The sequence below is a fragment of the Bidens hawaiensis genome, unplaced genomic scaffold, assembly GCF_021521415.1.
Source record: "Bidens hawaiensis isolate Kalapana, Puna unplaced genomic scaffold, B.hawaiensis_p1.1 tig00001016_1, whole genome shotgun sequence".
NCBI lineage: Eukaryota > Viridiplantae > Streptophyta > Magnoliopsida > Asterales > Asteraceae > Bidens > Bidens hawaiensis.
This window is the reverse complement of record NW_027491059.1, coordinates 3251651-3277848: the sequence shown is the minus strand read 5'-3', so window position 1 is coordinate 3277848 and position 26198 is coordinate 3251651. Positions and strand designations below refer to the sequence as shown.

The 26198-nt window shown below is 36.9% G+C and overlaps 1 protein-coding gene, 3 non-coding genes and 1 pseudogene across 5 annotated transcripts; 2 read left to right on the top strand and 3 right to left on the bottom strand.

Annotated features, from left to right (window-relative positions):
- Positions 1 to 1116: 1116 nt before the first annotated feature.
- LOC143551170 (mitogen-activated protein kinase kinase kinase 20-like) lies at positions 1117 to 2412 on the bottom strand. Its single transcript, XM_077041666.1, has one exon. The coding sequence runs from the start codon at positions 2410 to 2412 to the stop codon at positions 1156 to 1158; it is 1257 nt and encodes a 418-aa protein (XP_076897781.1). The 3' UTR covers positions 1117 to 1155.
- Positions 2413 to 9890: 7478 nt separating this feature from the next.
- LOC143552365 (U5 spliceosomal RNA) lies at positions 9891 to 10014 on the bottom strand. The gene has a single exon (XR_013138644.1). It is a non-coding gene; the product is annotated as a U5 spliceosomal RNA (small nuclear RNA).
- A 608-nt stretch (positions 10015 to 10622) lies between these two features.
- Positions 10623 to 13412, bottom strand: LOC143551160 (4-coumarate--CoA ligase-like 9; annotated as a pseudogene). Its single transcript, XR_013138449.1, has 6 exons — positions 12384 to 13412; positions 11486 to 11672; positions 11260 to 11405; positions 11124 to 11191; positions 10884 to 10986; positions 10623 to 10793 (listed from the first exon to the last, which is right to left on the bottom strand). The product of XR_013138449.1 is annotated as a 4-coumarate--CoA ligase-like 9 (transcript).
- Positions 13413 to 17011: 3599 nt separating this feature from the next.
- LOC143552446 (U5 spliceosomal RNA) lies at positions 17012 to 17130 on the top strand. The gene has a single exon (XR_013138658.1). It is a non-coding gene; the product is annotated as a U5 spliceosomal RNA (small nuclear RNA).
- A 5860-nt stretch (positions 17131 to 22990) lies between these two features.
- Positions 22991 to 23110, top strand: LOC143552387 (U5 spliceosomal RNA). The gene has a single exon (XR_013138646.1). It is a non-coding gene; the product is annotated as a U5 spliceosomal RNA (small nuclear RNA).
- The last annotated feature ends 3088 nt before the right edge of the window (positions 23111 to 26198 follow it).

The following is a 26198-nucleotide window of genomic DNA, read 5'->3' as shown; positions in this document are numbered from 1 at the left end:
CTAGCTTTCGTATGCAAAGCGCAAGATACTTATGTAAAAAAATATATATCTCTCAAATAGGTTTTTTGCATCCTTTACCCAAAATTAGCAAATAAGTTGTATAGATAATTCAAAATATTACCATATGTACAATCAAAAAATCTGCTGTTCAACATCCTGATTCAAAAAAGTTTCCATTTACATGAGGCGCGCCTCACTTGTGCTTTATTTTGTGCACCTTTGCGACTCAACTGCGTCTTTTGTACCGTGCGCACCTTTACCTACAAAAAAGTTAAGGATTTGCGCCTAATGTCGCTTTGCATCTTGACGCACCTCAAACCTGCTTTTTATGCCAGTAGTGATTTAACTTTATGGTGATCGCATATTAACTATCGATCATGCAATTATTATTGATCATAAAGTTACAGGAACACAATTACTATTGTTCACTCAGTTACAAGAATTGATTGATTAATTTTCACTATTGTTCACTCAGTTACAGGAATTGATTGATTAACTTTCATTGATGGATCGAGTTTCAATGAATAGTTTATTCCGATCGGTTTTTCTACGGTTGAATTATATTGATGGATTATTTCTTATTGAATCATAACAAAACCTAATTTTTACAAAGAGTTGCTAATAAATTTACATCTCTATCATATTAAAATCTTTTGAGATCAATGTTGATTGTACTTTCCTCTGCAAAACAGGTCAGAGCATCAAGCACATATACCATAAATGCACATTGCTCAAACTTTAATCTCTGTTAACCTATTTGTAACATACTATTTAGAAATTATTGTTAATACTTATCAAAGAATTGCTGCTAAAACTTGCATAATGCCATTGAAGCTTCTGCTAATCTAAATCCACATGCAAATTCTCTAATTGATACCCATGTTTGACCATAGACCTAACAAAAACTGCAATTAACACCTTCTAAACCAAAATCATATTGATTGATTGAAGAAACATACAACCTATATTATATAAAGTTACAGCAAAACTTTTAACTTTAACCAAATCCAGCTACAGACAAAAGAAAACATCACAAAGAATGAATCAAATTTCACATACATTTAGTATACTCTGTATCATAAACATATGACTACATAAATAAGTATGCAACTACCTTAAACTCTCACACAACATGATACAAAAGTAACAAAACTCTTATACTCTTGAAGCAATAGTTACACTAATAGGGTACTGTACTCCATTCAATGGGGGAACTATACTGGTCTCTTCCCCTATAGAAAAACACGAATTTATGTCGGTTTGGGTACCCTCACCGTCGTCTTCTGACCAACAAACTCCATCTGAATACGATGAATACCCGTCATCGTTTTCAGACATAATTAACGAACTGATTGCGTTTATGTCATAAACGTCACCACTATCATCATCTTCGTCATCGTCTTCTTCATTATCATCAATCCCTTCGAGAAACGGATGAACCAAAAGCATATCAGCCGTTAATCTAAACTTCGATTTCACGAAACACCCTTTCAAAAAACTCTTGGCTTCACTCGACAACGTGCTTCGAATTGGCGGACACTCGTTACCTTCACCAATCCGGTTAACAACATCTTCACACGTGGTGTCCGATTCCCGACCCCAAGGCGGGCTACCAGTCAGCATTTCGAGCACAATACACCCGATCGCCCAAATATCCGCCGGAGCTTCTTGAACACCGTCGGTTACCGCTTCGGGCGATAAATACATGGGCGTACCTCTCCAGTACGACATCAACCTCCCCTTCTTGCTCTGTTTCGCCCTTTTCGCTAACCCTAAATCGCCAATTTTAGCTACGAATTCATCACCACCCGAACCAGAACAACCCAAACCTGAACAATTAGAACCACCGGAAACTAGTAAAATGTTATCAGGCTTTAAATCGCAGTGCACATACCCGCACTGGTGAATATGCCACAACCCACGAACAATCGATCGAGCATACCGCTTAACATCCGATTCAGGCAACCCAATGTCACCCGATCTTTTAATCAGATCAGCTAGGGTTCCACCAGCCCCGTACTCCAAAAGCAAATTATACACCATCAGCCCATTACCCGCATTGGTAATCTCATCCCCAAAGCATCTGATCACATTACGACACCCTTTAACATTGTTCAACACCTCTCGTTCCTTCTGAATTGAAGCTGACGCAGAAACCTCAGCCGATTTCACTGCCATAATTTGTGGGTATGAGCTGTATCTCGATTTGGGTTTCTTCAAAGTCGCCATGAAAACCGACCCGAAACACCCTTTGCCGATACACCCGCCTCGGACCCACGCTTTTCCGTCCCCATAATAATAATAATTGTTGTTGTTTGTAATTGTAAATTCGAACACACGGACTTGTGGTGGCTGCTGCTGCTTGCGTCTCTTGGAATTGTGGTGTTCAGTAATTCGACTCCTCTTCTTCATTATTAGGGTGGAAGAAAGAGGATATGCGATGTGCAAATGGAAAAAAATTAAATTAAATTAAATAATTTAGGGTTTACGAGTCATGTGGGGTGTGCAAATTGGTTGTTTCTATGGAGTTTCTAAAATTAGGCATGTGGGGATTGGCAATTGGCAAACAGGCAGCCGCGTTTCCTACATCTTACAAAAGTTTTTATCATGGCACAAGGAGCAGTATTTTTCCTTTTTAATAGAATAATAATAATAATAATAAGTTAATAACTATATGTCAAGTTCGATCTTCACTAGTGTTGTTTTAGGTGGATATTAGAATAAAGGATTTGAGATGGTTTTTGTGAGGTTGTTAGTTAAATCCCAAGCCCACATTGGTTTTAGTCCGACCGTGTGTTACGTCATAGAGTTATGCTCTTTTGATGGCACAACGAGTGCCAAGTGAAAGTCGGCGGTATGGTTTTCTAGGAATCCCCGAGTCAAATTCTGAAGCGAGCATGGGTCCGGTTTAGGAAAAATAGTCAGGTCGGGGTGGGGCAACGGTAGCTCTCCAAAATTAAAGAGTGTGATGACCTAACATATAAAGAAAGTTGCTGTTAAAAAAAAGTGTTAAGTTTTATTTTAAAGTATACATCCATTTGTTCCGGTGTATATGGAAATTGTTGTTACGATGTTGTTGATGTTAAGGTTGTGTTGTTAATGTTATTACCATTTTTAAACTATGAGATAAAGTTTCTAAATATATAAACATGTCTAAGATATTCAACAAACTATGTTTTTCTTTTTAACAGAATAAGAATATTAACAGCTAACTGTCTATTTTTTTTTTTAAACTATCATGCATTTGTTCCAGTGTATATGGAAAGTGCTGTTACGATGTTGATATTACCATTTTTAAACTTTGGGATAAAGTTTCTAAAAGTATAATCAAAACAAGTGTAAGATATTTACTAAGATATGATGCTTATTTCCCAAGTTATGAATATGCCTTGTTGTAGATAGTTGGCTAGAAACTGAGAAAGTGAGGTTACATTATTAATGTAGCAAATTATGTGTGTTTAACATGGCATGTGCATGCTACTTACTTTTTTAAATGGTGAAATTGTTTTTTTTTTTTTTTGAAAAATTTAAATGGTGAAATTGTGAATTAAATAATTAATTGCTAGTTATTATTATTCAAATTAAAGTTTGGTTAAATGATTAATGAAGGTTTGGTAGAAGGATGTTATTGGTTGAATTTGTGCATTGGTGGGGTAGGGGTTTTGATACATTTTTTAAACTCCTTTTTTGGTTTAAAACTTTAAATTTGTTTTATTGTACTCAAAAGTAATATTTATTTATTGTATATATTGATTATCAGAATAGATAAATATAGTTTTTTTCCAAACTAGTGTTGGTGGAAAAAATATTTATCATTTTGGTGTTTTTTAAAAAATATTAACCAAACTAGTGTTGGTGGAAAAATGTATTTTCCATTTTGGTGTTTTTCATTTATTTATTCACCTTTTACTTTCAAATATAGTTTTTCTTTTAGTTAATCTATTATTTATTTTTGTTTCATATTTCTTATACATTTTTTGTCCAATATTTTTTATATTTTTATCAATCAATATTTTCTTATTATTTTACTAACTCGTTCTAAATATTTTCTTTTGATTTTTTTTCTCAAATATATGCATTTTTTTTGTCTCTTTGTTTAATTATATTCATTTTACCAATCAACATATTTTTTACTTTCCATTTTGATTCGGTTAATCTATTATCTAATTTTATATCATATTTCTTAAATATTTTTATGTCCAATCAATCCAAAATGTTTTTATTTTTTATTATTTTTCTTAATAGTCAACATTTATATATTTTTGCTAACTCGTTCTAAATCTTTTCTTGTAACTAAAAAAGAAAACGTGCAATTAAATTTGACTCACTTAAATGTTAATGTTGAAGAAAAAACACCAACAAAAGTCAGTAAAACACATAGGTTGGTAAAAACACATGCGTTGCAGCGATTATTCAATAAGAATTTGGTTAGTATCGGGTATGTTCGTTACACTGTTGGAACTAAACCTAAAAAATAATTTAGTAGAACTATCATATTTAATATTAAAAAAATCGCTAAAGCCCGAGTGTTGATAACAACCAGGAGTCGTGGCGGCTATTCAACGCGAATTTGGTCAGTATGAGCCAGGTTTGTTAAGGTATCAGATCTTAACCAAAAATAAAAACTTGTAAAGCGCGCATATTTAAAACAAAATATAAAAAACAATTTAAAACAGTAAAACCCGGGCATTGGTAAAACGCAAACATTGTGATATTTAATCCAAACTCAATCAATATCGATTAGGTTTGCTACGGTACAAAACTAAACCCAAATAAAATTCGTAAAATGAATATATTTAAACAGAAAAACAAAAAAAAATATTTGAAGACAAAAAAAAAATAAAATGAGAAAATAAACAAAAAAAAAAAGATTTAGAACGAGTTACTAAAAAAATAAGAAAACGTTGATTGACAAAAAAAATTTATAGATTTATTAGATTAAAAATGATAAAAATAAAAAATAAATTAAAAAATAGAAATATTAAATTTAAAAGTAAAAGGTGAATACAAAATAAGTAAAAAACACCAAAATGGTCAATACTTTTTTCTATCAACACTAGTTTGGTAAATATTTTTTAAAGAACACCAAAGTGGTAAATACTTTTTCCACCATCACTAGTTTGGGAAAAAAATTGATAAATATAAAGTTTGAAAACATATGATTAGAAGTTATTTATAATTTTTTTATCAGCTTAAAATTATTTGGATTACATCGAAACAGAAGGCAAGCGGGCAACAAGCTGCGCCGTTATCCCTTTTTGAATCACAAAACCCAATCTTTTAAAAACTATATTTGCTGATCTTGGAATCATAACATTACTATGCATGACCCGCTAAACACGGATAAGTAGCTCCACAGCTTCAGACGCGAGGAATTAAAACTATTCTTATTTTATACAGTCAGACAAACACATTCAAACAGTATTAAGTTGTGATTAGTTGACCAAGTAATTGAATTAGCGTGTAGGTGCAAGGACTTGACTGGAAATAAAGTAATATGTGGGTTGTGGACAGAGTACTTGTTTTAAAGCCTTCACATTTACTCGTTTGGAAGCCTACTTATGCTCGACTTCTGTTTATTTTATATTATCTTTAACAATGCCTATTTTTATGCATATTCCAACTTGTGTCTTGATAAGGTCTAATAAGAATCTAAATAACAAATCTTTTATTTTATTTAGATAATTTGATTGTGCCATTTAGAACTGGTCAGCCTTGGGACCACTCCTCACCTGCTTGATTAATATATATTTCGGTAACGTAGCTAGGGATTTTTTTCGGGTTTGGAAATTTTAAAGGAAATGTCTATTACTAACGTTTGGGTTTTTCTATTACAGTCCCATTAAGTCAGTGGCGGAGCCACCTTTACAAGACCGGGTTCGCCCGAACCTGGTCCATTTCGGTTTCATATAGAACGTATAGTATCGTGTTAACGACTGAACCCATTCTTTTTCGGCTATCGAACCCATTATCATTTTAAGATGAAGGAAGAGAACACTAAAGAAAGATAGTCGGAGTCGTTTTTTCAGTTTTCACGCCATTGGACTAACTCTTATTCAAAATAAAGAAAGACAAAGGAAGGTTTAGAAGAAGATCCTGGTCTCCTGGAGAACATTGACAACACACATATTTAAACAATAGTTTATAGCAATTTTATAGTATTTCTTTTTTTCTATAAATTGTTTCCTAGTATATTTATTTTAGAATTTTACGATGAGGCTATATCTTTTTTATTAGTTAATCAATAACTGTGATAAGTTCCATATGATGATATATTTTGTTATTGTTAGAGTAATCGGTTCAGTAGCATTCGACTACAGGACATCATTAACTTCGTTTTCTTTATTGTTTAACTTTATATGTTTATTGCTGCAATAACTTTTTGTTTATGTATTTTTATCACAATTTTTTGTTGATTTATGAGAAAAAAAAATTATATAAAGGCTTATATTTTTAGTATTCATTCGGGGCACCAAAGTCTCAAAGGCAGTCTTAAATAAATCAAGGAACGAAAATCTCCGGACCCATAGAAAACAAAACCTGGCTCCGCCACTGCATTAAGTGGGTGTGATGTCGAAAGGTATCTACAGGTACGATGTAGATTAATGTTCGTTGTCAAGGTTTCAAAGGGTTAAGGTTCGTTAAAATGTGTATGTTCCGTTGTCAAGGTTTCTAAGGGTTCTGTGTAAAGGTTTATACAGGTTCAATGTCGAAATTTCTACGGGTACCAATGTGCAATGTCGAAATACATATAAATATATAGCACTAAAGTTTTTTTTTTCTTTTTTATGGATTTGGCCAAGTCCATTCCCCTTTAGATGCCTATGTGTCTATTTTTTGTGTGATATTTAGTTGTGTAAAAGTATGATGTTCTTGTGTATTTGGGAATATTTACGATTTAGAAGTGTGTTTTAATCGTTCTTTAGATTATGTGTTAGTATGATTTAAGGTTTTTAGTATAAGACTGACTGTAATTTGGGTTGTGTTTATGGGCACAATTTTTATAGAAAGATACAATAAAAATAAATTAACATACAATAGTCGATAACTTGATATACAAAAACGGTTATAATTTTTAAAAAATTAGAAATACAAAAGTAATGCGGGGAAGCATTTGTAAAATTTTGTAATTTAAATAAATCATAATTTCAAATCGTAAAATGCAGTCTATTTATGTCAATAGAACTCTTTCAATTTTTGTGTGATATTTAGTGGTGTAAAAGTATGATGTTCTTGTGTATTTGGGAATATTTACGATTTAGAAGTGTGTTTTAATCGTTCTTTAGATTATGTGTTAGTATGATTTAAGGTTTTTAGTATAAGACTGACTGTAATTTGGGTTGTGTTTATGGGCACAATTTTTATAGAAAGATACAATAAAAATAAATTAACATACAATAGTCGATAACTTGATATACAAAAACGGTTATAATTTTTTAAAAATTAGAAATACAAAAGTAATGCGGGGAAGCATTTGTAAAATTTTGTTAATTTAAATAAATCATAATTTCAAATCGTAAAATGCAGTCTATTTATGTCAATAGAACTCTTTCAATTTTTGTGTGATATTTAGTTGTGTAAAAGTATGATGTTCTTGTGTATTTGGGAATATTTACGATTTAGAAGTGTGTTTTAATCGTTCTTTAGATTATGTGTTAGTATGATTTAAGGTTTTTAGTATAAGACTGACTGTAATTTGGGTTGTGTTTATGGGCACAATTTTTATAGAAAGATACAATAAAAATAAATTAACATACAATAGTCGATAACTTGATATACAAAAACGGTCATAATTTTTTAAAAATTAGAAATACAAAAGTAATGCGGGGAAGCATTTGTTAAATTTTGTAATTTAAATAAATCATAATTTCAAATCGTAAAACGCAGTCTATTTATGTCAATAGAACTCTTTCAATTTTCAAAAATATATAGTTTATTGCATTTTAAGCAAAAAAAAATGACAAAAACACATTTTTTTTAGCAAATCATCAAGTTTTTTTAATTTTTATCTACTAGACAGGGTGGACCCCAAACCTTTAATTTATCAGGTTAGACAAGGTGGTGCTCTGAATGATGGATCCGGAAGGATTTAAGGTTAGTACAAATCACCTGTTCCCACTCATCTTTCATCATTCTTCCCGATCCTCAACTCGTTTGAGCCATTCCTTCTTTATTTATTCATGGCTTCTTTATTTATTCATGGATTCGGCATCATTAACACCTCAACTTTTTTTTTACCTCGGTGCCAACCATCATGGGGTGGTGTTCCCACGAACTTTGATCGATAACACGCCCCATCTAGAGGTAACTCCGTCTTCATTTCAAATCAAAATTCACACAATTTACATTTGTCAATTTCTTCGACTCGATCAAACTCTTAAATTATTACCCATAACTGAACCAAACTGATCTAATAGTTTCTTAGTAGTTTCAAAAATTACTCAACAAATCATTAGTTTTTAAATGTGGGATAATATTATTTAAAAAAAAAAGACAACTGACAACCTTTAAACGTTTTCTCTTAAACTTTATGCAAATAAAAGCCCTTTAACATTTTTTTATATAAATACCAACATATATTTTGATGTTTTTCGTTAAAGTCTCTTAACAATATTTGTACACACAAAATCCAACTTAACTTCCGTCTTTTTTTAATCATAAAAGTCTTTTAGAATGCAAAATTTAAAAAGAAAATTACACATTTTTTTCTTAGTTATGATTGGATTAAATCATGAAAACATTATTTAATAGATTACATTACAATAGCGTTAAAAATGATTTGTTTATGTTTTTAGTTTTTATTTTGGTTACATCACGATCACATATTTTTAGTATGTTGTTTTCGACATATTATTTGTTATTGTCGTTTTTTTTTTATAAAAAATAGCAAAGAATAGACTCGCATTAAACGGGCTTTGCATCGCCGCGTGTCTAATTTAGAACATTAATTTATATCAATTCTTTCCTCACGTAGTACAAATAAGTAAAATAATTTAAATTTTGTTAAAATTTAACATGTGTGTTAGGGGGGGGGGGTTTAATATTTTGGTTTTCTTGTATGAAAGAAATTGTCAAGGAAATTTATATGAGAAAATATAGAAATCATATATTGTTTCTAATATATTTTTGTATTTAATTTATGAGAAAATATTTTTTGTATTTTATATCTATATTAATTTAGTGGTGGACTTGCAAGTGGACAAACTACTTATGGCCACAATACTTATTTCAGAGATCGATGATCCGTAACCACAAGCACCACCATCACGTGACCAGCCTGTAAATGCAAGGCCAGGTTCATGGACACAGATCACATATGTTCGAGCCAACGTACACCCATGAGCCAAACTAACCTTTTATGTTGTGACCATCCAAAAAATATTATATTGGTCACAATTTTTCGGTCTTTATATGATATTTAATAATCGAGCCGACACGTGGAGATAATACCATCCTTGGTGTCGTTAACTAAGCGACACGTGATTGTTCCCTCAGTCTTATGACTTTATGAGTTATGTCTGGTTTGTGGTGAGGTAGAGGAGTCGGCCAATCATATTTTCGTGTCATGTTGCTTTGCTTAGGCAACTTGGCAAGTAGTATCTCAATGGTGTAAGGTTCCATTACTTTTGTGTTCGTGATATTTAGGATATGTACAAGAAATCCATTACTTTTGTTGCTTTGTTGAAAGTTTATTGAACATTGGTGTTTTTCATCACTACACGTCCTTTACTAGACACATCTGCGATGACGGTAAAACTTGGAAGATCTGTTAATCCCTCAACCAACCAACCATAAGGAGGCGTTTAGTGACCTTGTTTTCTTGTGGAGTAGTTGAAGGTGCATAACAAATTTTATTGTAACCTAAAATACACCGAACTATATTTTGTTGGAGTTCTTCTAAAGAAGAAACTCTCCAAAAATAATAATAAGTGTATACTATTATTTTAGCACAAACACACGATATTCTTTAGTAAAAGGCGAAAGAATAGTTCGCTTTGTGCTCATTGCATAGCTGTGTGCTTTGATTAATTGCTGCTGGACTGCTTATGTACACACATCCTTACCTTCTAACTCCTTTAACTAACGGACGTGGGACAAAAGGATTTTTCAGCTCTCTTCATCTTCACTTGTATTTTGGTTCTTGTTTTTCTTAAATTTCTATTTCAAATTCAAGTTCATTATTTTGCTTGTATAATCTTTAATCTTTCAATTCTATGTCAATAATAATGACAGGAGGAAAGAACACAAAAGCTACATTTACCCTTCTTGGACCGTTTATTTCAAATATAGTGACTCGTAAAGTAGTAGTGGATTCACAGTAGTATTTTCTTTGGTGTTGATTTAAACCAATCTGTTATTGCTAGTTATTTGCCTTCTTAACATTTCTTGTTTAAACTTCAAAGTAAAGTTAATTTCTTTCCATGAGTTAAGAAAACGAGGACCAAAAAGGTTTAGTAAAAACGATGCTAATACTAACGAGGTTATACTTGTTTATTCGTGTTCTCATGTCCGTTACAATAAAAACAGTATAAATTTTAAAACTTTATTTTTAGACACACATCATCCCCAATATCGTCCCGTGGTTGAAGTTTGCATTTATAAAAGAGCCGTTACAAGATGCCTCATTTTTCCATTGGTGTCTGTTGTATACTGGTGAACCATAACCGATCATAAATTGATGAAGCACCGGATAAAGCATGCTTAACCAACTCCCTTCTCAATATCTTTCTTACCGGAGTCTTTGGAATTGCATTTATAAACGCAACTTTTCTAATCTTTTTGTATGGTGAAACCTGCAACCAAACATGCATTAATCCACACACACTTACAAACTTTTCTAGATGAACAAGGTTAAGAAGTATGTATACAACAAGTATACATGCCTGTTTTGCAATTATGTCCATGATTTGGGCCTCACTGATTGTGCTTCCCGGTTTTCTTACCACGTACGCCATGGGAATCTGCCCAGCTTCTTCGTCCGGATATCTGATTTTATATTTCAATGTCGGTATGTCACAAACATACAACTATTTTTTTATACAAAGATATGTATGAAGATTGACAGATTGTAATGATATTGTTACAGTGATCACATTCAACAAGGTTTTTGCATACTAACTTACGGAATCACAGCAGCATCTACTACTTCTGGGATTGATTGAAGGTAGCGCTCCAATTCAGCTGGTGCGACCTACAATATATTCATCGTAACGTTGTATGTGCTAGCTTTGAAACAATTAGCATGTACCGAGCCATTACCTGATACGCCTTATACTTGATTAATTCTTTTAATCGGTCAACGATAAAAAGAAAGCCGTCATAATCAAAATAACAGAGATCACCAGTCTTTAACCACCCCTCAGAATCTATAGTTGCAGCAGTTGCTTCCTTATCTCCCACATAACCTGTTTTTCAGATTTAAACATCAAATATTAAAAAAAAAAATCATTATTTCAAAACAACAAACAAGTAGAAGATGTATCACCTTTCATGACCATGGGCCCTCTTAGCCATAGTTCTCCTTGCTGCATAGGAGATAAAGCCTCACCGGTTTCAGGATCAACTATTTTGGCCTCTACGTTACACGATAAACGGCCTGCGGATCCATAGCGTTCACACTCGTCAGGATTGATCATCCCAACCCCTCCCCCGGTCTCTGTCAAACCGTATCCCTTTAAATTATTCAAAAAACAAAAAATAAATGGTCATTTACCACATAATAAGCTAAAGATCTTTACTTTGAACACAACATTCTCATTTTTTGTTTAATTTGTGTTGTAAATAAGGTTGTTAACAACATCAAAATAGGCCTCAAGTCGATAATTGCCCCCTTATTATTATTATTATTAAGTTGTGGTCTCTTTTTCCCACATGGACTGCAAACTCAAAGTTTGATCATTACTGCTTTAGATATTATATGCATCCTATTCACAAAGTGTATTTTGAAAGTTTTTCAAATTCTGAAGATGTGACAAGAAAACTATGCTTTTGCTCAATAATGGTATCTACTCAATCATTTCAGGTTGTCGGGTCATATAATCGAGCCAGCACTCAACGCACTTGCATAAGTGCGATAGAAAAGATATTTTTTTTGTACAGAAAGGCATTGATAAGCAATCTTTTTAAAACCGGACAACATTGAATCAGATATTGAACCAGACGTCTCCCCAGATCACTAGTACGGTCAACGGTTGGACTATAGTCCTCAAAACATGATTGTGTTACTATTTATTTTAAATGCGTTACATGATAAAGTCATAAAACTTAAATAACCATTATTTATCATTTGGTTTAAACCTTAAACCGTTATGATCAGTTTCATTACAGCTGATCTTCGGTCTATGGTTTAATCCAATACGATTAATTTCCGGTGTGGCAACTACCTGGATGATCTCGACATTGGGAAACCTCGCCTTGAACCTCTTGGCCGCTTCTTTTCCTAGCGGAGCACCACCGCATGCAAGTGACACAAGTGAGCTCATGTCGAATTTCGTCACCAGCTCAGATTTTGCCATCGCCACCACGAGTGGCGGTGCCACAGGCATATAAGTAACCTTATAATCCTCCACAGCTTTCAACATCTTACTAAAATCAAACCTCTCCATAAGCACCAACGTCTCGCCCAGAGACACCGCCCTGATTAGCATAAAAAGCCCAAATGAGTGAAACAATGGTAGTGGAAACAACGATATTTCATGAGTTTGTTGAGGGGCGTTTTCGTGTTTAACGAATCTGTTATGGTGTGAAATGGACGTTCTGGCAATGTAATTCTGATGGGGAGTTCCACACCTTTTACTCGTCCGGTTGTGCCGGACGAGTACAGGATTGCTGCCGTATCGAACTGGGTAACTTGTGGTGGATTGATATTAGTTTTTGAATTTTGTAACATGGAAATGAATTGCGGGGAATCAATGATGATTGTCCCTAATGGGAATGACGTCGTTAGTTTGGACGCCAGAGAGGAAGTAGTGAAGGACATGACGGGGTTAATAAGATTAACAAGGCCAGTTAACTCGGATTCAGTGGAGACCGGGCTAACTGGGGAGACAGTGACACCGAGGGATAAAAGCGAGAAATATATTACAGGTATGAGAACTGAAGTTGGAGATAGGATCAATGCGACTTGGTTTTCGGCATGTGGAGGGAATATTGTAGCGAGTGAAGCGGTTAGAGAGTGGACTTGACGAATGAATTCGGCGTAGGAGAGACGGTGGTCTGTGGTGGAGTCGATGAGGAAATCAGTAGAATATGAGAATGCAGGGTTGGATCGAAGGAGGGAGAATGTGTAGTCGGTGATCGAGAGTGGTTGGGACGGAGGCGGGAGGGGAGCGGGCGGGCGGGCGGAGGCTGTGGAAGGCTTTGGTGGTTGGACAGAAGCCGGTTTGGGGGTCTATAGAGGTTGCATTTGCCATGGGTGTGTTGGTGATGGTGTGGCTTTGAAATATCAGTAGATGAGTGATGGCGTAGACATGATATAGCCAAGTGTGCAAAAAGGCACTTCTAGTATTAATGTATTATTGTTGTTACATGCGTATGATTAAAGAAGAAATGATAATTTTAGGGAAAAAATGAAATTCTAAAATGTCGTTTTGATGAGATAGATTCTTGTTTTGTCCTTTTAAAATTTCGAATTTCAGTTTTGTCCTCTCTTACATGTCATTAGCGGCGTGTTGATGAGTTTTTTCGGCCGGCAAGAAGATGGCACATGCCATGAAAAACAGGCGGCCCAACCAAAAATTTGAAAAATCTATACGTTCCGACTAAAACTTGAAAAATCTATGGTCCTGACAAAAAATTTGAAAAATCTATACGTCTTAACCTAGAACTTAAAAATCTATGCACCCTGATCAAAATTTTGAAAAATCTATGTAACCTGACCAAATACGGGGACAATATTTATGCGATGTGGCCAAATATTTGCAAACACGTCGGGCCAACTTCTTTGATGACCCGTTTCGTCTTCTTGTTGGACATAAAAACTAATTGTCAGCGACAAATTTGGAATAGACATTCCTAGAATTCAATTGTTTTGAGGACGATTCTCGAATTCTCTCTTCAAAGGGATATTCCGATTTCCCTTGTAGGTTAATTCGATCGAAATGATGACGTGGAGCATGTATTTCTTTCTTTATGCTTTTGAATGTGGTGTTATGATTGGATGTATCATATATGGTCATTGCTGTATTTTCTTTAATTTTATTATTTGACACTTTCATTCTAAATGTGTCAATTTTGGCTATCATTGCTTAGAATTCCACTCACTTTGTCCTGTCTAATTATAGCTTTTTTAAGAGAGAGTGATTTCTATAAAAGAACCTGTTGCCATTGCTTAGTATTCAAGTTTTATCATGTATCCTTTATATATGTGAGTTTGGTTGGTGATTTGTTGTGACGTAGGTTTTCTTAAGGTTTGGAAGATTATTATTTGTTGTGATGTAGCTTTACTTAAGGTTTGGAAGCTTGATGACGTGTGTACCATATCGGGCTGAATGCGAAGCCCGAGTCATAATATTGGTAATGTGCTTGCTGGGCTGACCCAACTCACATTAGCAAACACATTAGGCTTGGATGTTCCATCCTCTATATTGATCCAAAGACGAATCTGCACTTCACTCCATTTGTCTGGAAGAAACCCTCTAGGCATCTCATAATTCGATAAAAGCATGATAATAGATCAACAAATCTTTATAAAACGAGTAGTAACAACCTCGGATGTTTAACAAAAATGGTGACTATGAAGATGGCACAATCACTCAACGACTAAAAGTTTTTATTTTATGAAGGTATACCTTGCAAACCTATGTATTAGAATCTTAATAAGTAATGTAAGGCTTGTTAATGCACACAAAAAATTTAAAGCTGTCGTCACTCATCGTTACGTGACTCGTGACTTTTTGAATAAAACTAATTTTGGATCTCGTGAGTGGCAATAAACAAATGCACAAATAAGTTGCATTTTGAAGTTGATGTGTTTAATTAGGGGTTCATGCACATAAGTCTTATTTGTGTTAGACCCTTTTTCTACAGGTTGATGCAATTTTAATTTGTCCAAATTAAACAAAGTCACATGTGCCATACGTGACAAAAAGATACTTGATGGTGACTGGTCACTATGCCACCATCCCAATTTTAAACACTCTTTCTTTACTCAAGTGATGAACATGACTTTTCAACTGAACCTCTTTGTACCTGCTAAAATGATAGAGAGAATTAGAGAGAAAGAACATTAAGAAATTGATCACAAAACTAATTGATACCTTCACATTCAACTACTATTAGCTTAAGCACACATTAACCTAACCGACTCGTTGACACAACAATTACAAGAGTTTACACAACCAGTCATTCTACTTATCAAAAGTACAATTAAGTCCCGAGACTAATTGACATGTAACAATACTCCTCCCTTTAAAGAATTTTGACCCCAAAATTAAATGCACCATTGCCTTCTTGTCACACTTCATGTGGTTGAACACAAGATCCATACTGCTAATGATAACCCCAGTTGTAACCCATGCAAGCCAACAAGATTTCTTTACATTTTCAACTTTCAATTCCCAAAACTGCCCATCTACTCCAAACTTATGTTTCCTAATAGCTTTTAGTGTAGTCCCATGGTTTATGTCCACTTTAATGGAATTGGTACCAGGTATCGAACACGAACTCGAAACACAAAACCGAATACAAACCCAGACACGTTTGTTATTATTGAGAAACTTCACAAAACTCAATTGTTCAGATTACAATCTCCTAAACCCCAAAGCACTGGTATTTATAATCTAACCTATCACGTTTAGACTACAACTAGGATTGCTAAATAATAGGACCTGATAATTATACTAACAATTAAATCTGAGCACATTTAATTGTTTATAGTTATCCACTCCTTAAACCATGTTACTTTGCCTTGCACGCCAAGTAACGCACTTGAACCGAAATTCCCAACACACTTGCAGTTGACCGTTAGCATCAACTCAAAGATTTTCACTTTTTGCGATATTTTATTGAATCATTACTATCTTCCTAGTTCCAAATACTTCTCTGATTATATTTACCATTTTCCGATTCCGTTACACTTGCAAAGATCTATTCTTCCCATTTTTTACTAAGGCTCCAACAGGTGGATGGTTTGCTCCATTGACGAAGCTTATCGAGGGCCGGGGGGTCCCCCCCCCCATTTTTTGAGCAATAATAAATTAACTTGTTCTTCGCCCGAAATTTTGTATACGCAGTGTATATTTATCCGTTTTCAGCCGAAAATTTGAGCCCCCCCCTGGTGTTTTCGTCCAAGCTTCGCCACTGATTTCCTCGATTTTTTACATAGTCAGTGGACTTATGTTTGGAACACTTTTCGAGTTGCTCTACAGTTTCGGCTGTTGTTTTCTGCTTCTTTTTCCCCTACTTTTTCTTCCTTACTTTCCTCCAATGAGATCCTAGTGTGTCGGTAAGAAGTTTCTATATCCATTTGTAACCCTTATGCATCCAAGGGTGTAGCTTTGTTGGGGGCAGGGGTGGCCCCTTCTAATTTTGCTAAGTAGTGTAAATTTATTGTTTTTCTGTCGAAATTTTTTATACATAATATAAGTTTACCCGTTTTAGACCAAAATTTTGAGCCCAGCCCCCTCTCATTTACAAAAGAAAATTATACATATTGCATCCCCCCCCCAAACGTATATGTTCAAGCTTCGTCACTGTCTTTCAACATATTCTTCCATGAAATATGTATAGTACAAGTCCCCCGTTGTTGAGTCATGTTGTCAACAAAATGAACAATCAGCTTGGCAGTTTGTGACTCGCTTAACTGATTAATATTATTCTTCCATTTTCGCCTAACGAGCCAACTTCTCACACCTTCTCTTTTATACTTGAACATCGATTCATCTTAGCCCATAAGTAGGACTCCTTACCATCAACAACAAACATAGGTTTGTCCCACATTGGCTGGTTAAAAGAGTTAGAAAGTGAGGAAGTGTGTATATAAGCTTCCAAGCAGCAATGAAGAAAGTCATGCAGCTATGCAATGAGCACAAAGCGAACTATTCTTTCGCCTTTTACTAAAGAATACCGTGTGCTCGTTGTGTAAAATAGCATACGCCTATTTTTGGAGAGTTCTTTTCTTTTTGAAAAGACTCCAACAAAACCCAGTTAATTTTACTCAATGATCAATATAATGTGTGTATGTTTGTGACATTAATGTCTAATATCATTGGATGAAGAAACCCCTAAAAGATTCCAATTGTGTATAAAGTGAGAACCTGGAAGCAAAATCAGTGAGGCCAATACCATCAGTTTTAGTTAGCAGACACTGGTGGAGAAATGAAGGCCTCATGTAACGGTTCTATTGTAATGTCTGTAGGCAAACTCGTGGAGAACTAAGGGCCTCGTGTAAGCTCGTCTAGCAAGAAAGTTTTAAATTTATGAACCTTTAATTACTGAAACAAATACTAGAACACGAATAAACAAGTATGACCTCTTTAGTATGTAAGGCCCCGAACCCGGTAGCCCTACTTTAGCGTCGGATTTACTCATAAACACAGTTCGTACAAATCAGAGTTCATTAAAACTTTCGCGGAATATAAAAACTTTCATGAAACGTTACAGCAATCCAAAACTTGCCTCAATTAAACATTCTTGTCTTTCAAAATAAACGTCAATTACATTAAAACATCTTGAGTCTTCAGATGCCAGTCTCCTATTCGCCCACCATGTGCCCGCTCAAGCTAGCTGTCTCATTCTACTCACCTGCGTGCATACTAAAAGTCAGCTACGCTGAGTGAGTTCTAGTTAATCATACACTATACAATACACATAAACTTATATTCTTTCATTCATACTTTCATACTTTCATACTTTCTTTTGTATTAACTTACTTTCATATCTTACGTTATAAAGAGCATTACGCTCTACATTCCTCGAGTATTATTAGGGCTCGGTACCCTACTTCCTCGAGTATTATTAGGGCTCGGTACGCTCCTTCCTCGAGTATTATTAGGGCTCGGTACCCTCTTTCCTCGAGTATTATTAGGGCTCGGTACCCTCTTTCCTCGAATATTCGTAGGGTTCGGTTCCCTAGTTCTCGAATATTAGTAGGGTTCGATTCCCTCTTCGTTACCATACAACCATACATCATACCTCGAGTATTATTAGGGCTCGGTACCCTCCTTCCTCGAGTATTATTAGGGCTCGGTACCCTCTTTCCTCGAGTATTATTAGGGCTCGGTACCCTCTTTCCTCGAATATTAGTAGGATTCGGTTCCCTAGTTCTCGAATATTAGTAGGGTTCGATTCCTTCTTCGTTACCATACAACCATACATCATACCTCGAGTATTATTAGGGCTCGGTACCCTCCTTCCTCGAGTATTATTAGGGCTCGGTACCCTCTTTCCTCGAGTATTATTAGGGCTCGGTACCCTCTTTCCTCGAATATTAGTAGGGTTCGGTTCCCTAGTTCTCGAATATTAGTAGGGTCCGATTCCCTCTTCGTTACCATACAACCATACATCATACCTCGAGTATTATTAGGGCTTGGTACCCTTTTCGTTACCATACAACCATACAACCATCATTTCCTTCTTTTATTAACTTTATCACGTTCATACACGTAAGCATACATATCATACTTACCTTATACATAGCGTTACAACCTGACAGTACATGCAATATCCGAAGATCGTTCACGTACCATCAAGCAATCATTCATACATATCACATCATTCACATAAGGCATACACTTATCTCTTTGGATAAGCGTATTAACAAACATATCGAGTATGCACACAGCCCCGAAAACATAACACATAAATGGGGCTAGAACTCACCTGAACTCTGCTTCTTCCTCCGATAGTTGTAAATCCCTTCTTTAACTGAGCTCGGCTGACTGTATAAGTTACACGTATCAATACCCGCCTGATTTAATCTGGTGGTCTAGTATTAGCTTACTTTTACTTATCGTTTTTAATTTATTTTCTAATCGAACTTGACTTTAGGCGAAGTTAAACCTTAGGCGAACTTAGCTTTAGGTAGAGGTGCACAAACCGGTTTTTTTAAAAAAACCGGTTCGGTTATTAACCGGACCGGTTTTTTTTGGCCCGGAAAAAAACCGGTTCGGTTAATAACCGGACCGGTTAATAACCGGTTTTTTGCTGTCAAAACCCTAACCGGTCTAACCGGTTAGGACCGGTTTAGAAACCGGTTAGGACCGGTTAATAAACCGGTTTTTTTATTAACCGGTTTTTTTTATTAACCGGTTTTTTTTTTTTTTTTTTATAAATTTCGCGGTTTCAAATACGAATATTTGTTTTTTATATTTTGTACTTAATGAAGACCATTATTTTTTCACAGTATAAACAAACCGGTAACTACAAGGCAAAACGGTAACTACAAGGCAAAACGGACTGACCGAAGCAATTCTTTGCTTTCGTTGTTAGGGTTCTTTGCTTGGAAGATGAGTATGAGTGTGTGTTGGTGAATGTGTTTTCAACAAACCAAAGATTAAAAACACATAACTTTCATTTATAGTTTTTACATTAAAAATACAAACATTAAATCGTTATCGCATATTCGTAACTCAAAAATACAAACATTAAATCATTAACACTGAAGAAATCTTTGCCAAGAACTGTTGTTCATGATTTAACTCAAAAATACAAACATTAAATCGTGAACTAGCAGATGCTCCTGTTGTTCCCAATCGCAGTTTGTTCATGATTTGCCTCCATGTTTGCTGTTTCTTTAACTAATTTTCTTCGCTACCCGATCCCGAGCTATTTCTTAGGTAATCGTCGTACGCGGCTTCTTCATCGGTCATTGGTTGAGTGTGTTCTTCATTGACCTCGTCTTCATACAAGCCCACTTCATACTCCATTTCCCCCTCGAGTGAGCGTTGATGTTGTGCCCTATCTAAAGAGTCCAAGTAATCCTTGTAGCAAATCGACATCTCTATAGCTGGTGCAGTGAGTCGAGTCCTCCTAATCGATATAACCCTGCCAGAAACAGAAAAAGCAGACTCCGAAGCTACCGTGGAAGCTTGGACCGTTAGTAAATCTTGTATCGGCTATGAAAAAACGCTCCATCACAAATAGGTTTATACTTTAATTTTAAATGGCCAACCGCGGCCGTATTGTTGGACACGTTATCAAACGAAATTGAAAAGATTTTATGTTCAATCTTGTATTGTCGAATGACTTTATCCAAGATTTGAAAAATATTTCTACCCGTGTGCGGGTAATCAAACAATTGAAACGCAACGGTTCGTTTCATCATTTGCCACGACTCGGGGTCAACCCAATGAGCCGTCACACAAATGTATGAGTCGGGCGAACCATGAGGTACCGACCACACATCCGTTGTTAAGTTTACACCAGTTTGTAAGTTTGAAAAGTATGAAATTAGTTCGGATTTAGCGTTTTTCCATGCTTTAAGACAATCTCTTCTAAGGGTCGAACGACTTACGTGTTGGTAGCGTGGTTGAACATAGTTTTGCATCATCTCCGTGAATTGAGGGTTGTCGAAGTCGTTGAAAGGAAGTGTTTGTTGAATCACAAAGTTTGAAAACTGTTGACATACCGCTTCAACGTCGTACGTAAACACCGCTCCTTGATTCGTCATCTCCGGCTGCGAACTACTTCCCGATTCGTCCTTCAAGGCCTTGCAAAAGGGCCTTTGTACATGCGCTTTTAAAGTGGAGTTTGCAGCTTTGCCATAAAACTTCAAACAATGTTTGCATCGAGCTTTTTGGCTACCGTTAGACATTTCGCATAGGTCGAAATGTTGCCAAACATCATGGTTTCGTTTCGTGGGGATGACCCGAACGACCGTTTCTCCCGTGTTCGAGGCACCCATGTTGACGGATGAAGCAGCACTTTGGGAGGCCATGATAATCGACTACGAAATAAGAGTGGTATACTCGAGTATGAAATAAACGACTACGAAATAAGAGCGTATGGAGTGGTAATGTGGTATAATTGAGCGTGAGATAACAAAATAATCGCGTATGAAATAAACGTTTAGAGCGTTTGGAGTTGTATAATCGAGTGTGATCTAACCAATACCCAACCTAAACTATATATAGATGTTTGTGGGGGTAAAATGGTAAAAAAAAAAAAACGGTCTAAAAACAAAAAAAACGGGCATATAGCCGTTATAAACCGGTTTTTTTATAAACCGGTTAACCGGTTTTTCCATAACCGGTTAATAAAAAAAACCGGTTTTTCCATTAACCGGTTCGTTAACCGGTTTTGGATCTAGAACTTGTAACCGAAAGACGAACCGGCGGTTTCTAAACCGGTCAAACCGGTTTCTAAAAAACCGGTTTTCGTAAAAACCGGTTTCCGGTTTAAACCGGTAAACCGGTTCCCCAACCGGTTTTTTTGGCCATCTCTAGCTTTAGGCGAAGTTAAACCTTAGGCGAACTTAGCTTTAGGCGAAATTAAACCTTAGGCGAACTTAGCTTTAGGCGAAGTTAAACCTTAGGCGAACTTAGCTTTGCAGGCGAAGTTGTCATCAGGCGAACTTAGCTTTGCAGGCGAAGTTCATCAGGCGAACTTAGCTTTGCAGGCGAAGTTGTCATCAGGCGAACTTAGCTTTGCAGCGAAGTTGTCATCAGGCGAACTTAGCTTTGCAGGCGAAGTTCATCAGGCGAACTTAGCTTTGCAGGCGAAGTTGTCATCAGGCGAACTTAGCTTTGCAGCGAAGTTGTCATCAGGCGAACTTAGCTTTGCAGGCGAAGTTCATCAGGCGAACTTAGCTTGCAGGCGAAGTTGTCCAGCTGCAGGTACTGTTCGTCCTTAAATCCCTTAATCATCTTCGTTTCTTAACCAAATAGCTCGATTTAGGTATCCACGGAATCGTCTGACCAGCGCCTACAAACCCCAACCAAAAAATCGACCTAACATCGATGTTTAAAGGGTGAGATTTAGGCATATAGGTTACGGGTTCTTTTATCAATCGATTAACCCATCAAATCATATCCATTTTCAGTAAGTTTAGCTTTGTTGGATTCGTTTTTACCATACAAACACAGATCTATCATTTCTATACTAATCCAAACCTAAACGAACAAGTTCTCGATATAAACGTACCGTAAATGAGTCGAACTACGAACACGAGCTGGTCTTGTTGCTTTGGTTCGTCACGACGATCTAGCACCAACGAGCTCGGGTCCTCGCCTTTGGATCTTGGTTCGGGTTGTGTGTGTTTTGGAGTGTGTAGAGATTAGGATGGATAAATGGATGGAATGGAAAGGATTGGGGTTTAAGGGGGTATTTATACTCCCTTAAGCCCATGGACCGAAGGCCCATATTTCCTTTTGGTCCATATCTAATCCCATCTAATTATCCTACTAAGTCTTCATATTTTGCTATTATTATTATCGTTCCACTAACTCGTTTATTTCACCCGACAAAATAATATAATAAATATTACTTTAGAAATTTCGGGATGTTACATAGTAGTAGCACAAGTGATGGAAAACAACAGGTTAGTCAAATATGCCAACTCAATACCAAAAGTTTTTAATGAAACTGATACCCTATGTTAAACGGAACACGAACTCGGAGACGTTAGTTTGGCTAAGCACCCAAACACGTTTATTATTGAGAAACTTCACAAAACAATTACAATCTCAAATGTAAGGTATTTATAATCTAACCTATCACGTTAGACTATGACTAGGATTGCTATATAATTATCTTTAAGCATCCTAACCTAACTCGTATAGGATACTAGATAATTATAATTGATTTAATCTAGGACATGATAACTATCCCTAATAATTAAATCATAAACGTTTTTAATTATTCATAATTCTCCACTCCAAAACCAGTTACTTAACCTTGCACGCGAAGTAACCCATTAAACCAAAATCACCGACGACTTTTAGTACTGAAGCAGGGTGAAGAGTTAAGTTTGTCCCACATCGGCTAGTTAAAGGAGTTGGTAAGTAAGGATGCATGCATATAAGCAGTACAGCAGCAACAAATAAGAACAAGCACCTATGCAATGAGCACAATGTGAACTATTCTTGCGCCTTTTACTAAAGAATATTGTGTGCTTGTTGTACAAAAATAGCATACGCCTATTTTTGGAGAGCTCTTCTCTTTTATGAGAGGACTCTTAACAAAACACAGTATTAACAGTTCAGGTTCTTTTAAAGCATAAATGATACTTTTGACCATGATTGCATTAAATTCCAAGTTTCATCTGGGACCTAGAAAATAAAGATCAAAGGTCAAGAAATTACCACATCGAATACTAATCTCTCTTTCGTACGCCGAGTGACCTCTCTTTCACTTATATAATTGACCAGCACACAGCAAAACCAAATGTGCTTTGATTTGCAATATGAAATCAAAATAGCATACTGGATGTTAGAACATAAAATAATAATAATAACATACACAAGTCAGAATTGAGAAACAAGATACATTTTAGGAAGTGAGGATAAAGTATATAAGCAGTGAGGATGTTGTCCCACATTGGCTCGTTAAAGCAATTAGAAGTGACGATGTTTGTATATAAGCAAGCAGCCCAGATGCATAATGGAATAGCACGAAGACATGTAGTGAGCGCATGGCGAACTATTCTTTCGCCTTGAAGAAGCGTGGATCGACTCACTAGTAGACGATCTACTTTCCTCGGGTGTGATTATGCTATTTCACCGATGGTTTCTCTTGGATCTGGGTTCTTCCACCTACAAAATGAACAACACCGTAAACTTACCCCTCAGAAAGGGACAGAGGGTCCTCTTTGGGGTAACCCTCCGGTGTGAGAATAAGTATTTGTGGGAGAAGATAACAATATCAGAATAAGGAAATCTGGAGAGTATTGCTTAATAGCTGAATACTCTGTGTGATTATGTTACTGGATGTAACTGTCTGATTGAATGTAATTGAATATGATTGAATGTGAATGAATGTCTCTCCTTGTGGAGTTGATGCTGTATTTATAGTGCTAGGGTTTCCACTGATTGGGCTCAGCCTTGTTGGCCTCCTCCAATTGCTCTGCGCCACGTGTCCTCTGGGACACCTGGTGCTTTCTCATTGGTTGTAATCACGTGGTAGCACATGTGTCATGCTGAGTTGTCTACCTTTCATTTGGCAGCTGTCAACATCAGCATATTCTTATTCCTTAAAAAGATACCTTCTGGAAGGTTGTCTGACGTGCACAATCAAGGTTGCCCTAATCCTGATTTGGATAAGGATGAGGTTGATTATGTGCATGTGTGATACGCGCCTATCATGAGGATGCGCGAGGTCTTCTCTTTATTCTCACGCGCAGATGTTTCATGCGCAGATGTGATATGCACGAGCATGTGATATGCGCCACGCGCGGATGCGCCACGCGCATATGTGATATGCGTGAGCATATGTGATGCGCGAGCATATGTGATGCCTGAGCATCTGTGGTGCCTGGGCATATGATGCCTGAGCATGTGTGGTGCCTGGGCATATGATGCCTGAGCATATGTGATATGCGCCATGCGCATAGGTTTTGGCTTTGTGCCTTCGTAATGTCTTGATTTCAAGCCTGTTGTCTATATCTTGTGGGTTGACCCGCCTCGCTTGGTGTTGAGGCGGGTACATACCTCTTCAAGCCCCCCCAGTCTAATGTGTGTCTTGTCTCGCGCGAGCGAGGTAAGATAGATATTAGACTATAGTTTGCTCTTTTAGTAGGGGTTTGTCTTTTTCTTCTTATTATTCATCGTTGCGCGAAATTCTATCCTTTTAGTTGCAAACGAATCGTCTCTGCACGTGGTTGGTTGCTGACGTGGGTCAGTGATGGAGACGTGTCAGACCTTTCGTGTGCTCGAGGTGCTACAGTTGCCTTTCGTGTCCCCTCACATGCTGTCAGGGACACGTGTCGCGCTCGCGTTGGTCCGTTCCTGCGAGTGGTGGCGCGTGAACTCTGGCAGCAGCTGTAAAGTTTGTTTTCGTGTCCCCTCACACAGTGTCAGGGACACGTGTTGCGCTAGCGTTGGCTTACAGCTGCGAGTGGGGGCGCGTGAAGTCCGATCAGCACCATTTTTTCTCTCTCCTGGGCCTATAAAAGCCAGCCCTTAGAGTTTTTTTATCCTTCATCTTTTTGTTTATTATTCAGAGCTTTTCTTTCTTTGTCTTCTGATTATCTTTGTTCTGCTTCCCAAATATCTGTTATTCAGAAGCAATCTTTGTTCGTTGTCACAGTTGTATGTCTGATAGCTCAGACAACACAATCTCCCCCATCCATTGCCGTAGAAAATCGTTAGTAATGTCTACATTGAAGAAGACCGGTAAGGGGAAGAAGGCTGCTGAGGTCTCATCGGAGGAGGTAGGGAGGACCAAGGCTGTGAAGAGGTGGAATGAAATCCCCTGCAAATTGAGGCAGGCTGATCTTGACAGCCTTATTGCCTCTCAGGGTTTTCCCCCCCTGTTTGGCTGCATGTTGCCTGGGGCCGGGCAAACGGCGGCGGACCCGCCTACCGGCTATATATCCCTTTATAGCCATTTTTTCACCCACTGCAACCTTCGTCTCCCGATGACAAGGTTTGTGGGTGCACTGCTTCAGTTTTATGGGATTCATATATCCCAAGTCCATCCGTTTGGACTTGTGCGCATGACTCACTTTGAGTTCATGTGCAAATCCCAGCGCGAGGAGCCCACCCCTCGGCGCTTTCAGTTTTTTTACAAGCCCAAGATCCAAGACTCTTGGTTCTCTTTTATTCCTCGTAGTCAGAAGGTGAAGTGCTCCACTGTTTCATTCAAGAGCCTTCATGACTGGTCTGAGAGGTTTTTCTATATAAGGGCTGGTGTGATCCCCATCCGCATGACTATGCGCGCGATTTCTTCTGCGCCTGCGGATGTGGGTGTCCTCAAGAACCCAACTGGCGCCTGGGTTAATAAGTTGACCGCTGAACCATCCCCCGCCAAGAACATTTGTGAGGAGGCGCTGGTGGGGGTTGGTATGAGCAGGAGGTGGGCGGACAGCGCGCTTGAGCCCGTTATCCAAGTCGACGGGTTGTGTAAGTTAATCTCAATGCTTTACTTCTGCGCGATTATAATTCCTTTTGCTGATATCATTCGACTTGTTTTGTGCAGTCACCAAGGAGTATATCCACGCCGCATATGATGAGCATATGGAGGGTGGGTCCGTCGCGCTCGGCGCTGGGGAGGTTGCTTTCCCCGATCGCTTCGATGACATGTTCATCCCTGTTGATCTGGGG

Bases quoted from the DNA above. Each gene is read 5' to 3' on its own strand.
- LOC143551170 (XM_077041666.1), bottom strand. From the start codon at position 2,412: ATGAAGAAGAGGAGTCGAATTACTGAACACCACAATTCCAAGAGACGC.